At 38.4% G+C, this 15,783-nt stretch overlaps 1 protein-coding gene across 2 annotated transcripts in view; it reads left to right on the forward strand.

The window, feature by feature from the left end:
* Positions 1–14,448, forward strand: part of CREB5 (cAMP responsive element binding protein 5) — a 415,389-nt gene extending 400,941 nt beyond the window's left edge. Inside the window, exons 9-11 of one of the 2 annotated variants that reach the window (XM_040352928.1) lie at positions 1,047–1,155; positions 9,249–9,284; positions 13,620–13,703. In XM_040352928.1, coding sequence (XP_040208862.1) covers positions 1,047–1,155; positions 9,249–9,253 — 114 coding nt within the window. In that variant the 3' untranslated portion in view covers positions 9,254–9,284; positions 13,620–13,703. Of the gene's footprint in view, positions 1–1,046; positions 1,156–9,248; positions 9,285–13,619 lie in introns of both variants that reach the window. The other variant, XM_040352926.1, reaches the window with a different exon arrangement.
* The last annotated feature ends 1,335 nt before the right edge of the window (positions 14,449–15,783 follow it).

Raw genomic sequence — 15,783 nt, forward strand, 5'->3', positions numbered from 1 at the left:
AAGAAACGTATTTCTGAGACTAGAGTTCTTCTTTAAATCATGACTAGAATATAAATGTAACCTTCTATATTGTACTTTTAAACCTGGAAATCTGTCAACATTTAAAAGAAAATTAATGTACCACAAGGTTTTGAGCCTGTCTTTGACAATGTCCATGGACAAATGCTAATTTTTAGTGTCAATGACAAAAACAACTCTAAATAGCAGGGATATGTAATTAGCGGACCTCCAGCTGTTGCAAAACTACAAGTCCAATCATGCCTCTGCCTCTGGGTGACATGCTTGTGGCTATCAGAGTCTTGCCATGCCTCATGGGACTTGTAGTTCTGCAACAGCTGGAGGTCCACTAATTGCATATCCCTGCTATATAGCATCAATTAAGCTTACCAGGGGAGGGTGCTGGTCTGAACAATCAGGGGCAGGCCTACAGCACATTAGCAGTAGACAGTATTCTCTAACTAGCATATGGTGTATCTTTTATTACTGGGGCCACTTCCAAGGACAAGGTTGAAAAAAAAGCAGTTTTAATATATGCTTTGTTACCTTCAAAACCTGATATTATCTCACAATCTGGCAAATTGCATGTGTTCCATTTAGCAAGTTATGAAAACAATAATTATCTAGACTCCTGTTGAATATGAATTTGTAAGTAATTCTATTGTTTAACTGTCTTGGGTTATAATTTAAGACATAGTCTTTATTGGCTTAATTAGCATGTTGTAGCATGTAAAACTGTGGTTAATTGTAACTGAGTATTTGGAATCAGTCTTGTAATATTTGATACTGGTCAAAAGCAGATTGATTTTGTAGGTCAACATGTAGAAGATAAGCGTGTTTCTGAAGATAATCTTCCTATGCATTGACAAAGTATTTTAGGGTATTGTCTAAAAACAAGGCTAAAAAGTAAAATTATTGGAAATCTGTCCTGTAAAAATTGATACCTGTGCATATAAATGTCAGGCCTCTGAAGCTATTGTTTCACTGTACAGGTGTCTAAAAGTATTCTGAATTTTAATGTGGTTTCCATTTTATTTTTATTTTTTCAGAACGAGGTTTCCATGTTGAAAAATGAGGTAGCACAACTAAAACAACTTTTGCTTACACATAAAGATTGTCCAATAACTACCATGCAGAAGGAGTCACAAGGATATTTAAGTAAGTACTTGCTTTTACTGTAATATTTATTCTCTAAATAGCTATTTAATATTATTATTCGGGATTACTTTTACATCTCACGGCCTCTTTTGCTGGAGAAACAAATAGAAGAGTGTCCCTGTTGCACAAAGATTGCATTTATTCTAAATTTACTGTCATCAGTAGGAACAATGGGGTTGAATTACTAGGCAAATATGCTGTTTACTTTGCAAGAGAAATTGCCCTTTGCAACGTAATTTTTCCCAGCTTAGTGATTGTGGTGAAGTTTAACTCATGCAAGGAAAATGTAAAAAAAAAAAAGCAAAACTTTTGCTTGTTGTGATTGGATGATGAAAGTCAGCAGAGGTTCACTAAGCTATGGGTGGGGAAAAAAACACTTAGGCCCCTTTCACACTGGGGCAGGAGGTGCGGTGACGGTATAGCACAGCTATTTTTAGTGGCGCTATACCGTCGTAATTGCGGCAGTATTCGGCCGCTAGCGGTGCGGTTTTAACCCCTGCTAGCGGCCGAAAAAGGGTTAATATCACCCGCAATGTGCCTCTGCAGAGGCGCATTGCCGGCGGTATAGCCGCGGTGTCCCATTGTTTTCAATGGGAAGGAGCGGTGGAGGAGTGGTAAACACACCGCTCCTCTCACCGCTCCAAAGATGCTGCTAGCAGGACTTTTGGAGTGGTCCCGCCAGCGCATCGCCTCAGTGTGAAAGCACTCGGGCAGGATTTTTGCAGGTGGTATTTAGGCGCTATTTTTAGCGCTAAAATGCCTGAAAAACTCTTCAGTGTGAAAGGGGTCTTACACAGTGGAATCAGTCGTAGCTATGCTGCTCCAAGATTCTTTCCCTGTACCTCCAGCTTTCATCAGGTGCATGCCCAGGAATGCATCCACGCTCAACTGTGCTGCTTGTCAAGGAGAAATGAGTGGGCCGCACATTGTAACCAATGTAAAACCAGCTTTACGCTAATAAATTGAGGATTCACAACATATAGTCTTGCCTGTCCACCTCCCACTCAGATGCATTTCACCCCACAAAGGGCTTAAAGCAGTATTAAACCCAAAAGCAAACATTTATTAGATTGCTTATCCATTCTTAAATATGATGTCTGGATTCGGTTTTTTTTCCAGACTTTTTTTCTTCGACTTTCCTCTTGGAATCCGGCCAGTAAGACCCCTTTCACATTGAGGAGTTTTTCAGACGGTACAGCGCTAAAAATAGCGCTACTATACCGCCTGAAAAACTCCTGCACTGCATACTCAACGAGGGCTTTCACACTGAGGCGATGCGCTGGCGGGAGAGAAAAAAATCTCCTGCCAGCAGCATCTTTTGGAGCGGTGAGAGGAGCGGCGTGTATACCGCTCCTTCCCATTTAAAACAATGGGAAACCGCGGCAATACCGCCCGCAGAGGCGCATTGCGGGCAGTATTACCCCTTTATCGGCCGCTAGCGGGGGTTAATACCGAACCACTAGCGGCTGAATCCCGCAGCAAATCCAACGGTATAGCGCCGCTATTTTTAGCGGCACTATACCGCCTCTCGCCCCAGTGTGAAAGGGGCCTAAGTCTGTAGTTTTTCAAAAGAACTAACTCTATTGAAGGTATATCAGTTACAGGGATGAGACAAACCATTTACCACTGTCAGAGGTGCTTAAAATGATCAGTTTTATTTATTTAAGTAAAAACTTTAGCCCAAAAGAAAAAAAAACTATTTGCTGTAACAGCTTAAAAGGTAATAATTGGAGTTTGGCTTCAATCTACCCTCCCCCCAGACTGACAATGCTGCTGTCCAAATGTGCCCCCTCACCCCAATTTTCTCCTCTCATTCATCCAGATTGGGGGGCACTCTAATACAGGAAGTGTGTTACTGGTGAGATCACCAAGTGAAAACAGAGGGGGGAAAAACTAATGCAACCACCACATCTATTGGTAATCTGCAATGCATTATATATATGGTTTGTGGTTTATTACCACTTTAATCATGGAGACATTGCAAAGTGAACAGACTAGTTTCCTATAGTAAATCAACCTCAGTGTTGCAGGGCTAAACAGGCAGACATTGATGCATTTAGCAACCCGTCACAAGTATACCTGCAGCAAAAACATGGCTATCATAGGGATAGTATTTTGTCTATATGATGTAACTGGGATCCACAGTTAGAATACACAATCATAAGCCAGCTTCATACAGAATTACCGGTAGTAAAGACGTAAAACATTAATTTTAGTATTAATACAAGAGACCATTTATTTATGTAGGGATATCTAGAGTTTTGGTCAGACATTTTACAAAACAAGTCTACTGATTAATATATTTTAAATTGAAAAAGAACTGGAAGCCATACTATCCACATGGTAAATTTATTTGATAGCTTTTACGCTAACCTTTTTACATACAGTATACCTAAAATGAATCCATAGCCTAAAAGTACATGTACTGAATGTACTAACCCTAGAATCTAACATACGCTGAAGCCAACCAATCGCAACTAACTATAATATATTTCAAGTTGCCTACAGTACCTCAGTTGTTAGCCTCTTGTGCCCGCGCTATAGCCGAAAGACGGCTAGGCTACTGTGTGAGCCTAAATTGCTGGGAGGGCATCCATGAACGTCCTCTCGTGCATGTGATGCCGATGACAGCTGATCGTGTGATGTAAACAGAACAATGAATCTGCTATTTTTTTCCTTTTTCCTCACGCTGACAGCAGATTACCGTCTGGCGTAAACGGGGCATTGGTCCCACTTACACTACAGACCCACTGCTGCTAAGCAGTGCCCACCAGTGCCACCTCCCATTGCCCACCAGTGCCACCTATCATTGCCCACCAGTGCCACCTACCAGTGCCCACCAGTGTCACCTATCAATGCCCACCAGTGCCATCTATCAGTGCCCATCGGTGCTGCCAATAATGGATCATCAATGCCTCACCATCAGTGCCACCTATCAGTGCTGCCTATCAGTGTCACCTGCCAGTGTCCATCAGTGCCACCTAGCAGTGCCACCTAGCAGTGCCACCTATCAGTGCCCTAGATGTGCTGCCTATCAGTGCACTGCCTGTCAGTGCAGTGCCACCTATCAGTGCAGCCTCATCAGTGCCCATCAGTGCCACCTATCAGTTCCCATCACTGCCATGTTATCAGTGCTTATCAGTGCAGCCTATCAATGCCCATCAGTGCAGCCTCATCAATGAACATCAATGAAGGAGAAAAATTACCAAAATTGTATAACAAACTAGGAATACTGTTTGTTTGTTTTTTCAAAGTTTTCAGTCATTTTTTGTTTGTTTAGCAAAAAATAAAAACTCTAGTAGCGATTAAATACCATAAAATAAAAGGTGCAGCACTTAAAGGTATAGGGCCAGATTCACAGATGAAATACGCCGGCGTATCTACTGATACGCCGGCGTATTTTCAAATTTCCCATGTCGTATCTTTAGTTTGAATCCTCAAACCAAGATACGACGGCATTTGGGTAATACTTCGGCGCCCGCTGGGTAGAGTTCGCTTTTCGCGTCGGGTATGCTAATTAGCTGTTTACGGCGATCCACGAAGCTACGGGCGCTCGTCGCATTCTCTTACGTCGGCTTTTCCCGTCGTAAAGTTACGGATGCTATTTCAATGGCTTATATTTAGACTAGCCATGTTAAAGTATGGCCGTCGTTCCCGCGTCGTATTTTTGAAAAAAAAAATTTGCGTAAGTCGTCCGGGAATAGGAAAGGACATAACGCACGTTGCCGTTCAAAAAATTACGTTGGTGCAAGATCATTTCGCGCAAAGCACGGCGGGAAATTACAAAACGGAGCATGCGCAGTACGTTCGGCGCGGGAACGCGCCTAATTTAAATTATACACGCCCCATTTGAATTAGGCGGGCTTGCACCGGACGGATTTACGATACGCCGCCGCAAGTTTACAGGCAAGTGCTTTGTGAATCAAGCACTTGCGCTGAAAACTTCCGGCGGTGTAACATAAATGGGATACGTTACGCCGCCGGAATTGTACATGAATCTGGCACACAGTTCCCTGGGTGATGAACTCGAGATATATCAGAAATCTTGGTGAAAAAATATTGGGCTTCGCCAAAGAGGCAAAGCCACCGCCATCACCCGAACACACTGCCTCTTACCCTTACGCTTCTCCTCTTCCCTGATCAAGTTTTTTCACCAAGATTACTGATATATCTCGAGTTCATTGCCCTGGGGACTATACCTTTAAGCACTGCACCTTTTGTTTTATTTTCTTTATTTTGGTGTTCATCCATTTTTGTGCTGGCTGCCTGAAGGACTGTCTTTTTGGTTATTTTATAATTGTTTATTTAGTTATATGTTGTTAAATAGTGCAGCAGACTTGTTATAATCCCCCTATACATTTTAACTATACAGTTGCCCTTTCACCTGACCTGACTAATCTGCGCAAAAAGGTTAAAGTGTATCTAAATGTAGAAAACGAAAATGTATATATTGCAGCTTACCGGTCTTTAGATATAGTGATTGCATTGTAATTTTTTCATGTTTTATTACAATTATTGCCTGGCAACTTGAAAATATGTCCATCTATCCACCATAAGTAAAGCTAAATTAATATGACTGCAATTAATGGTACTACTACCCCCCAATGATACAAAATCTAGTGGGTGACATACAAGTTGCTTCATGCAGACAGGTCTGTGCTCTGCCTTACCCATGAATGGTCCTTTTTCTATTTGTCTATCCATGCATATGCTTCATAAGATGAGAGCTTACCATAATTATCATTTATAGCTTTGCTCCTATTAAATAATATTGTTTGCATTGCATTTGACAGAAGTCAGCCGTAGGAGCAAAGAAAAGCCTTTGGTCTTTATTTAATAATGCAGTGCACAGAGCAATGAAAAGTGTGCTTAAAGATTCCAGTGGTCTCACTGAAATAAATTGCTATTAAATTGAAAAAACAAAAATTCTAGGTGCTACGTTCTGTGCATTACATTTTGACTTATCAAATAAAGACACTTGTCTTAAAACAATTATATGAAGTAGCAAATTTGTGTTAGTTATTAAGAACTTAATTTTCTAATTCTTTAATCTGCTTTCCTGCTTCCCTGTGCAAGAATGTCAAAGCATGACATCATAAACAGGTGTCTAACTGCTCATACATTGCGCTCCCTCTGTTTCTTGTATCACGTATCGTATGAATTTAGCATCATACACATGTGGACAAATATGTTTTTCTATGTCCGCTTCTTTGAAACATTTCCTCAGTTACTAACAGTTCCAAAGAGTGCTTTAAAGGGAATGTATAGTGCTATACATACAGTATATATATATATATATATATATATATATATATATATATATATATATTCTTTATCTATTCACAATTCAGTGCTAATACATACACATTTTGTTATTTATTAATCAGTTTAATAAGAAATATTCCATAGATCTTTTTATTTATTCTACATTTGGCCTGCAAGTGTCGGTCTCCAGATTAAAATACCAATTTGTATGGGTTCCTTTCTATACCTGTGCTGTGTAATTAGTTGAGAAGATCATTTTTTTTCGCTAAATCTGTTATACCGAGGCTGCCGGCAAGCATGTATGCAGTGCTGGGGTTATTCATGAGAAATGCATCCTCTGCAAACTGTGCCATGAATACACACTGTATAAAGTGTTTTTAAAATAAAGATTAGACATTATTTATTACAATATAATAAAATACATCCGTACATAAACTAAATAAATAAAATAAAATTAAAAAAAACATTGTACTTTCCCTTTTAGTGTTCTCTATAAATGCTGTTTTATAGGTATAGAATGTTTATCCTTTTGGAAAGTGCTGTCCATTTCTGCAGTGCATTTAGAGATGTTTTAGTTCTCATGTGTATGTAATAGGGTACGGTCTTCTAATGGAAGTATAGATTGCATACATGCTTTGGAGACCTCCACTAGGCATATTTTTATGTAAACCACATGCCACATAGCGTAATGTGACTCAAACTTAAAAAAAATAAAAAAAAATAAACTTCAATCCTTTCTGTTAATACATTCCTAATACCCTTCTACACGTGCAAGGACAGATTTCCTGTGTGGCCCCAACCATCCATATGGTATAGCTGATGACTTCTGAACTAGGAGAAAAATCAGTTCCAATGATCTTTAAGGCTCATCATTTCTGACAGCAAATATAGAAATAGCTGTTTGAAAGTCAGAGGAAGAATCTAGTTGCCATGTGACTTAGACCTTCCTATTTCTGTCTTTCAATACCTTCAGCCCATTAGTAAAGCAGGTCATAGACGGAGCGATTTTCTGTGGTTGCAAGAAGGCAAATCACTGGATTCCCCCATCAATACAGTCATTGTTGATGGTGGAATCCCTCCAGAGGAGCCATTGTGATCTCCCAGCAGGGGCATATAGAAGCTGTATCCACTGGGAGAATATAGTGATCAATTAACTTGGGTACATGCAGCTTGCCCATACATCGTCGAACCGTCTATGTCTAGCTTAAGAAAGTCTTTGTATAATAGGTAAACCCTATATTATCCATATATCATAAAAGCCTTAAACAGACTTGAACACAAAGCAGTGCTTAAACTTACTTCTGTGTAAATAAAGGGATAACACAGATCTTAACATATTCACTACAATCTAATAAAAGCTCTAAGTTTGTGTAATTTCAAAAGTTTATATCAGTCTTTTTTAAATCTACAGCTCTTGCCAAAATAATATTGCCCATCCTGTCATGAAGGTGCTTGTTTGAGTGGAGTGACAACTATTTTTAAATTGTGCTCTTACATTGTCACTCTGTCACATGTGCCTCTAATGGGGACTACATGTGGCTGTATTGATGCATATGGTTGGAACATAGTTCACTGTTGTCACAATTAGGATAGTTCAGAGCAATGATGTGCAAGTCAGGCCTCGTACACACGGCCGAGAAACTCAACGGGCAAAACACATCGTTTTGCTCGTCGAGTTCCTTGTGAAGCCGCTGAGGATCTCGGCGAGCCAACTTTTCCCATTGCCGTCGGGGGAAAACGAAGACATGCTTTCTTTTTGGCCCGACGAGATCCTCTGCGGTTTCCACGTTGAAAAGTGTACACACGACCGGTTTCCTCGGCAAAAAAAAAAAAAAAACAGCAAGCTTCTTGCTGGTTTTTGGCGAGAAACTCGGCCGTGTGTACGAGGCCTTAGGCTAGAGTGAATGCATCTAAACAAAAGATGCTGAAAAAGGTCTGGAGGAGATCAGCAGTTTCAAAAAAGGATAAAATAAATGAAAAGTAAAATGGCATTTGTTTATGATACAAAACTAAATTTCACCCAGTTAGGATTTAGATACACTTTAAAAAATTCTAATTAGCGATGGAAGCCTGCAAATTTTCTAAATTCCATAATATGCAAAATCGCTGTTCTACAGGACACAAATCCATATTTAGGAAATTACCAAAGATTTGTCCAATGCAGATACATCAAGAATGCTATTTAAACCTCCTTGAGACACAATTATGACAAATAGTGTCTGTGTCCATTGCAAACAAATCATGAGATACAATGTGCTTTACTTATCAGGGTGAATGGCTTTTTAGTTGTTCCAATACAGTGATGTATCCAGGAACAGAAGGAAAGTTTGTAGTTTCACCTTTTTAATGGATGTTTTAACAATGTTTATGAACATTGGCAAACCCTATACTAAACCCTATGATATGTTTCTGTTGTGGAATACATTCTAAAGTTGCAAATATGTTTAAAAGTCGGCTGTTCCTACTTGCAACTAACAATTGACGCTTCAACCATAATACACAGGTCATAAAAGCTCAAGGAACTAAACATTCCAGCATTCCAAAGGTCTCCAATATTCAGCCTAAAAAGAGTGTTTTACATGATGGCATAGTAGGTTTTTAATAAGCTGCAGTTTTGCATTATTATTCCTTTATACAGTGTGGTTTCTCAGCATTCGCACATACAAAATTACAGTACCTTTATAGCACAAAATCAATTACATTTTCTTTTTCTAAACCTGGGTTATATGATGTCATCTTTGGACTTCTTGCAAGCATTATTTTAAGCCAAAATCACAGTGCAGGAGAGCTGCTTAAAGCATTTAAAATGAATTTTCCATTTTATGCAGGATGAGTACCTCTACTCAAAAGCTGCCCAGTTCATGGTAAGTTGAGTTTCATTTAAAGATATAGCAATTCATTTTCAAGTCATTGGTCTTCTTGTTTTAGTTTCTATTGTAGGAAGGCCTGGATTCATAGTAAGATACCACAGGCTGTACTCTAAAGAAGGGAATTGCCTGGGAGGATATGATTTTTAGTTCAAACTTTTTATTTTATGTAAATTTGAAGTGAACCTGTGTTTTGTCGAATTAGGGCAATACAACATATTTACCTAATGCCCACCCACCCACCTCCACCAGCACTACATACTCACCTACGTTTTATTCACCTGTTGCTCTGTGCAGCTGCTGGGAGTAAAGAGAACTATCCAGAACATCTGTGTGTGGGGAGCAAATGGCTCACTTTCCTTTTTCCAAATAAATAACATTTTACTAGATGCGGCATATGTAACCATGTAGGTACAAATATTGCAGCTCAGGAGACACAAATATGAAATGTAGCGAGTACAGAATACTAACAGCTCGATTAGCTTCAAAATGTGTTGGCAGACAGAAAGCAAGATTGCCAGGTATAGAACTAATATAGCCGATTTAGAACAACATTTATATCACTTTTCTGTTATTTTACTCATAGGGCATAAGAATTGTCACTGAATATTCAATTTAAGGGGTTTTCAGCTGTTCCCAAATATGCACCCCTGATTCTCAGTAGGATGCTGAGGATTTTGGTACACATTCTGCTAATTTCAAAGTTGTTTCATTTAAGAATTACAGCCTTCATACAAGAATTATGGGTGGTCCACCATAGCAGACTGTACATTTAACATACCCTCCTCCATGTGCTCCATAGGAATGGCAACCCTGTCAATGTTGTTTTAAAACAGGATGCAACATTATTTCCCTTGTGGGTCCAGACCAAAACATTTAAGTCCTCAGGTGAGATAGGTCACATTGTATTATGCTTTATTGCTGTCTGTGTCCCTGATGGAAGATTCACCCGCACTACTTGTTCTGATAACCATTGTCTTTGGAAGTACAAGTGAGTAACAATCCCAATTATTTTAGTTGTCCTCAGGACAGGAATAGAGGGGAAGTCTTCCAATGGGGACATGTTTTGCAGTGACAATTGCTAAAGACAACTGCTCTTGTTTTGTCTATGGAAAAGAAAGTTAAGATAAATCTCCCACTCTCCCAAAACAAGCAAAGAGGTTTAGACATTCCCTACATTATGCAAAAAGAAAACAAAAAGTTTTGACCTCAGGCTTCGTACACACGACCGAGTTTCTCGGCAAAAACCAGCAAGAAACTTGCTGGGAGATATTTTTTTGCAGAGGAAACCGGTCGTGTGTACATTTTCGTCGAGGAAACTGTCGAGAAACTCGACGAGCCAAAAAGAGAGCATGTTCTCTATTTCCTTGACGGGAATGGAGAAAATTGGCTTGTCGAGTTCCTCGACAGCCTAACTAGGAACTCGACGAGGAAAACGATGTGTTTCGCCCGTCAAGTTCCTCGGCCGTGTGTACGAGGCTTAAGGCTTCATTCACACATGTGCTAAGGAAGAGCAAATGAGCTGTACCTGGAACCACTAGCCATTGTTACTAAATGGGGAGGCAGCCGCTTTATGGACACAACCACATGCCTCAATTTGATAGGCGTGCAGAGGTGAGTGCAAGGCCCTAAATGCACATTGTATGCAAATAGCTCATTCATGCTCTACAGACACCCGTGTAATTGAAGCCACTTTAAGTATAAAGTCGAAATGCCTTTTGTCATTTTTCAGTTATTTTACAACATATCCTTCCTTTTAGGATGGGTGGATAGATGAAGGATAAGATAGATAGATAGATAGATAGATAGATAGATAGATAGATAGATAGATAGATAGATAGATAGATAGATAGATAGATAGATAGATAGATAGATAGATATTTTGTATTGTGTGCGCTACAATGTTTTATCAGCTTCTGTCAGGAGTCATATAACAGAAAGACTGTCTTTAGCACTGTATAAAATTACAAGAAAATACAATATATAATTATAGAATTAAAACACATCTCATTTCTCTGACAGTGTTCAATCATAATGCAGGTGTAAACTGGATATAATAAGTAGGTGAGGAGGGTCATTGTAGCTTGTGTAGTGCAGTGTGTAGGTTTTTATACATCATGTAACACCTCCTAGCATAAAGAGCAAAAGAAAAAGAAAAGCTGATGCAGCTTTTACAGGTCTCTTACATCTTACATAATCCCCCATGAATTTACCCTGCCAGTATGATGTCTTTGTTAACCTCAATAGAAAAATGTATTTTAGGAATACTCTGTAAATCAGATCACAAAGACAGATAAACGTAAAGAAAAAAATGTAGTTGCAAATTAATGGTGACATTAACAGAAACATTTTAAATATTTGAGATGTATATCTCAAAATCACAAATTATATATATATCTATATATACGGTATATATATATATTTTTTTTTTTCATAGAGGGAAAGGTGCCTACAAATAGTAAATAATCTCTTTCTCTTGTACAGTTTTCACCACAACAGGTGTTACAATCTCCTTTATCCCCGTTTTTTTTTCCCCTTATTGTCATTTTTGGTGACAATGGTCATCAGGACAATTAGAGAGGGTGAATCTCTTCCTTAGTGAGGGCACAAAAAAAAAAGACACTTTCCTATTCTATAAAAAACTAAAACATATTTTTTTTATTTAGATACACTTTAATAGCACCTTTTTTAACGGCTTATGTGAGATAGTTTGTGTTTAGTTATACAGGTATTTTATTTTTAAATCTTTTTAATGCTGTCTTTCTTCCAGTTTTCACATGCCATTGGAACATTTGCTGGCAAAATAATCATTCTGAAGCTGTATGTTGCTATTGACATATTAAAATAAAAAGGAACCACTCTTTCTTCATCACAGGAAATGCTAAGTAAATAAACGGAGGTAGCAGAAAGCAGCAAAGAGAGAAACCACATTTCTGTCACTTGGTCTTGTATTTTACAACATAAGACCAGTTAGAGATCAATGCTTATATTTACTCCACTCTTATTGAGCCATTAGGATGGCTTTATATAAAAGGGAATTTTTTTAAGTTGCCTATGAAAAAGCCCCACCATTAAAATGAACCAGAGGTCACAAAAAGAAAAGAGAATCCTTGCATAAAAAAAATATTTTTTTACAATTTTTTGAATTATTTAGGTATTAAAAGACTTACCCAGATTAAAACTAATTCAAGTTATTCTGTTTGACAACCTACTATGAGGGCCCACTTGTGTCTTACAAATACTTGACGAATACGAATACTGTGAAAGAGCAGGAATAATTAAACTACTAGGTATATATATAATTCTCATCTTTACAGATAAGCATGTAGGATAAGACTTCAAGCTGCTAATTTAAAATCTGGTTATTCTGTTCCAGTGTCTCTAGAACAGCTCAGGTCATCATTTCTGCTATTATAAACATTTGTAAAAAAGATCCTGTAAAGTTAAAAGACACAGGGGGGTTATTTTGCCAAAGGCAAAGAGGCTGTTCACTTTGCAATTTTTCTTGGTGTAGTAAATGAGGTTAAGCTCTGCTGACCTTCATTATAATTAAAAGTACTATACAGGATTTATATGGCACCAACAGTCTGCATATCCAATCATGTGCAAGCAAAAATGCAGTGTGTTTTAATTTTCCTTGCACATTATTGCATATTCTTTGCAAAGTGAATTTCCACCACATTCATCTAGCTAAGGCAAAATTCCCTAGAAAAGTGAAAATTCCCTTGGAAAGTGAGCAGCATATTTGCTTTTAGTAAATCAACCCCATGGACTGTTAAGAACAAATATACAATAAATGGGTCTGGAACTAAGCAAACAATTCACTTAGGCAAACAAGCCATGTATGTGCTTTCATATAGGCAGCTGATTACATCTTTGGGAGTCTATAGTCTTTACCTGGCCATGCAGTCCTTCTATTTGGCATTTTGTGCTGGTACCTGTATCTGTAAGTGGAACTTGAAAATGGGACAGCTGATGATGGTCTATAGCAAGATAAGATTAATTAAACAGATCCAATGGATCGCTAAGTAGAGATGTTCCAGGTATATCAAGATGCATATGAGCTCAAAGGTCACCCCAAGAGATGCTATAAGGAGTTTAATTCCCAAGTAGCCTGGGAATGCCCCAGATTCAATTAAAAAAACTTAAAGGTCAAGCATGCTGTCTCCATTATCCTCTGCAGTAGCAAAAATAGGACGTTAAGATGATTCTAGTATGTTTAATAGTTGACAAAATGTAAGTGTCTCTGTGTGCAAAGAGAATACATCATTGTTATATTAGATTTTTTTTAAGCTGCTCTGTTATAAAACATTGTGCTAATGTCATCCTCAGGTCCTGAAAACAGCCCGCCTGAGAGTCCGGTTCAAGCCTGCTCCCAGCAGCAAGTCATTCAACATAACACCATTACAACTTCTTCTTCCATCAGTGACGTGGTTGGGAGTTCCTCTCTCAACCCTCTTGCCAACCACAGAACAGACCTAAACCCAATTCTCTGAAACAATGGGTTCAAAAACTGCCTTCGGGAGTTTGGTATTAAATCAGATCTTCCATTTTTATGAACATTTTCTCAACTTTATTTCAATCCTGGAAGTCTCTTCAGTCATTGAAAGACCTTGCCTTTCTTTTTTATAGTATTCATTCAAAATGTGTTTTTTTTTCTTATAAGAAAAGGGATTTATGCAATTACTATGCTAGCATTTTTGGGAAACGTGTGACGCTTTCTCGGTATTCTGGTACATTGTGTTACTTTGAGAACTGAAGCATTTATGTACATAGTAACATTTCAAATTTGCTTTCTTTTTTCGTCAGTCTTCAAAGTGGCCTGAATCTTGTTTTTTCTTTTTTCTTTTTTATGAACATAGGGTGACAGCCATTTTTGCTCAAAGACCAGATTTAGGTGCTTGCACCTGGACATTAAATGTAATGCATTTTCAAAATTGTTACATAACTACCTGTTACATTTCCAGTGTATTTATTTTTGCCATTCAAAATTGACAAAGCAGTTTTATAATACACAAGTTATGTTACAACTGTTCCAAGAACTGTTATAAATGTATAAATATATAGTAAGGTCTAATGCCATAGATAATGATCAGATGGAATCTCTTGACAGTTGATTGTGAAACTAGTGTATTATAAAAAAAAATATTTGTTAATCTCACTATGTTGTGTTTTAATCTCTACAAACTGTACCTAAATCAATTGGCTGTCAAGTGCCAATTTAAAGGGTTTCTCCATCAAACTCAATGGTCTGTACCCGTGGCCCATAATTAGATATCTTGTTTGCAACAACTTTTTTTAGGTGCTCAGTATCCACCGTTCTAAACACTTGATGCAATATATGATTTATATAAGCATGCATTCAAGCAAGCAATACTTTATTTATACCGTTTTATTACTGCACTAAACATTATTATTAACAAATTTTCCTGAATGTTGTGTTTCAAGGCTGGCACATCACAGTTCTTTGCCATTTAATGTTTTGAACCTCTGATCTGACTTTTTATGCTTCCAGCTAAGTTGCCTCTTGAAGCTGTTGTCGTCATAAAATCACTCCTACCGAACTAAATAGCATATAGCTATCTCAGAAAATTGTATAAAAAACACACTGTAGCTATTTAAGGCTACTTTCACAATGAGGCCTCGGCGGTAAAGCGCCGCTATTTTTAGTTGAGGTTTTTGGCCGCTAGCGGGGTGCTTTTAACCCTCGCTAGTGCCCATAAAAGGGTTAAAACCGCTGGCAAAGCGCTGCTGCAGAGGCGCTTTGCCGGCGCTTCAGCGGCACTACCCATTGATTTCAATGAAAGGGGCGCTTTAGGATCGGTGTATACACTGCTTCTACAGCGCTGCAAAGATGCAGCTAGAAGGACTTTTTTTACAATCCTGCCAGCGCACCGCTCCAGTGTGAAAGCCCTCGGGCTTTCACATTGGAATGAGAGGAGAGACACTTTCAAGGCCCTTTGCAGGCACTATTTTTAGCGTTATAGTGCCTGCAAAGCGCCTCAGTGTGAAAGCAGCCTTAGAGTAGCTTTACCTTAAAGCAAGAGGAAATATTGATGAAGAAACTCAGAATGTTTTAATTCTTAACTTCCTCATTATTTGAAGTAGTTTAACAGTGATTGTGTTTAACTGTCCCCTGAAGCTTCAACAGATATACAGCTTCCCCTCATCTACTGCTGCTACACAAAACTGCCATACTGTACTTGTCTTACTTCGTCCTTGGCTAGTAGTCAGTTATTTATGCAGAGACACAGGTCAAACTCACTACTTCCTTTGTACAATTAATAGCCAGTGATAGGGGCAGCTCATTAGATTTCCTTTTGCAAAATGTCTAAAATAATCACCCTTGTCCAAAAGCGACCAGTGAGCTTCTTCATTTGATATGTCAACCTCTTTTGTAAAAATGACTATAAGAAGTTTATTGGCTGCTCTGTTTTTAATTTCATACACTATTTACCATTGTCTAGGAAAGGAAAAAAAATACACTTTCCTTTTG

Source organism: Rana temporaria, chromosome 5 (genome assembly GCF_905171775.1).
Source record: "Rana temporaria chromosome 5, aRanTem1.1, whole genome shotgun sequence".
NCBI classification, from domain to species: domain Eukaryota; kingdom Metazoa; phylum Chordata; class Amphibia; order Anura; family Ranidae; genus Rana; species Rana temporaria.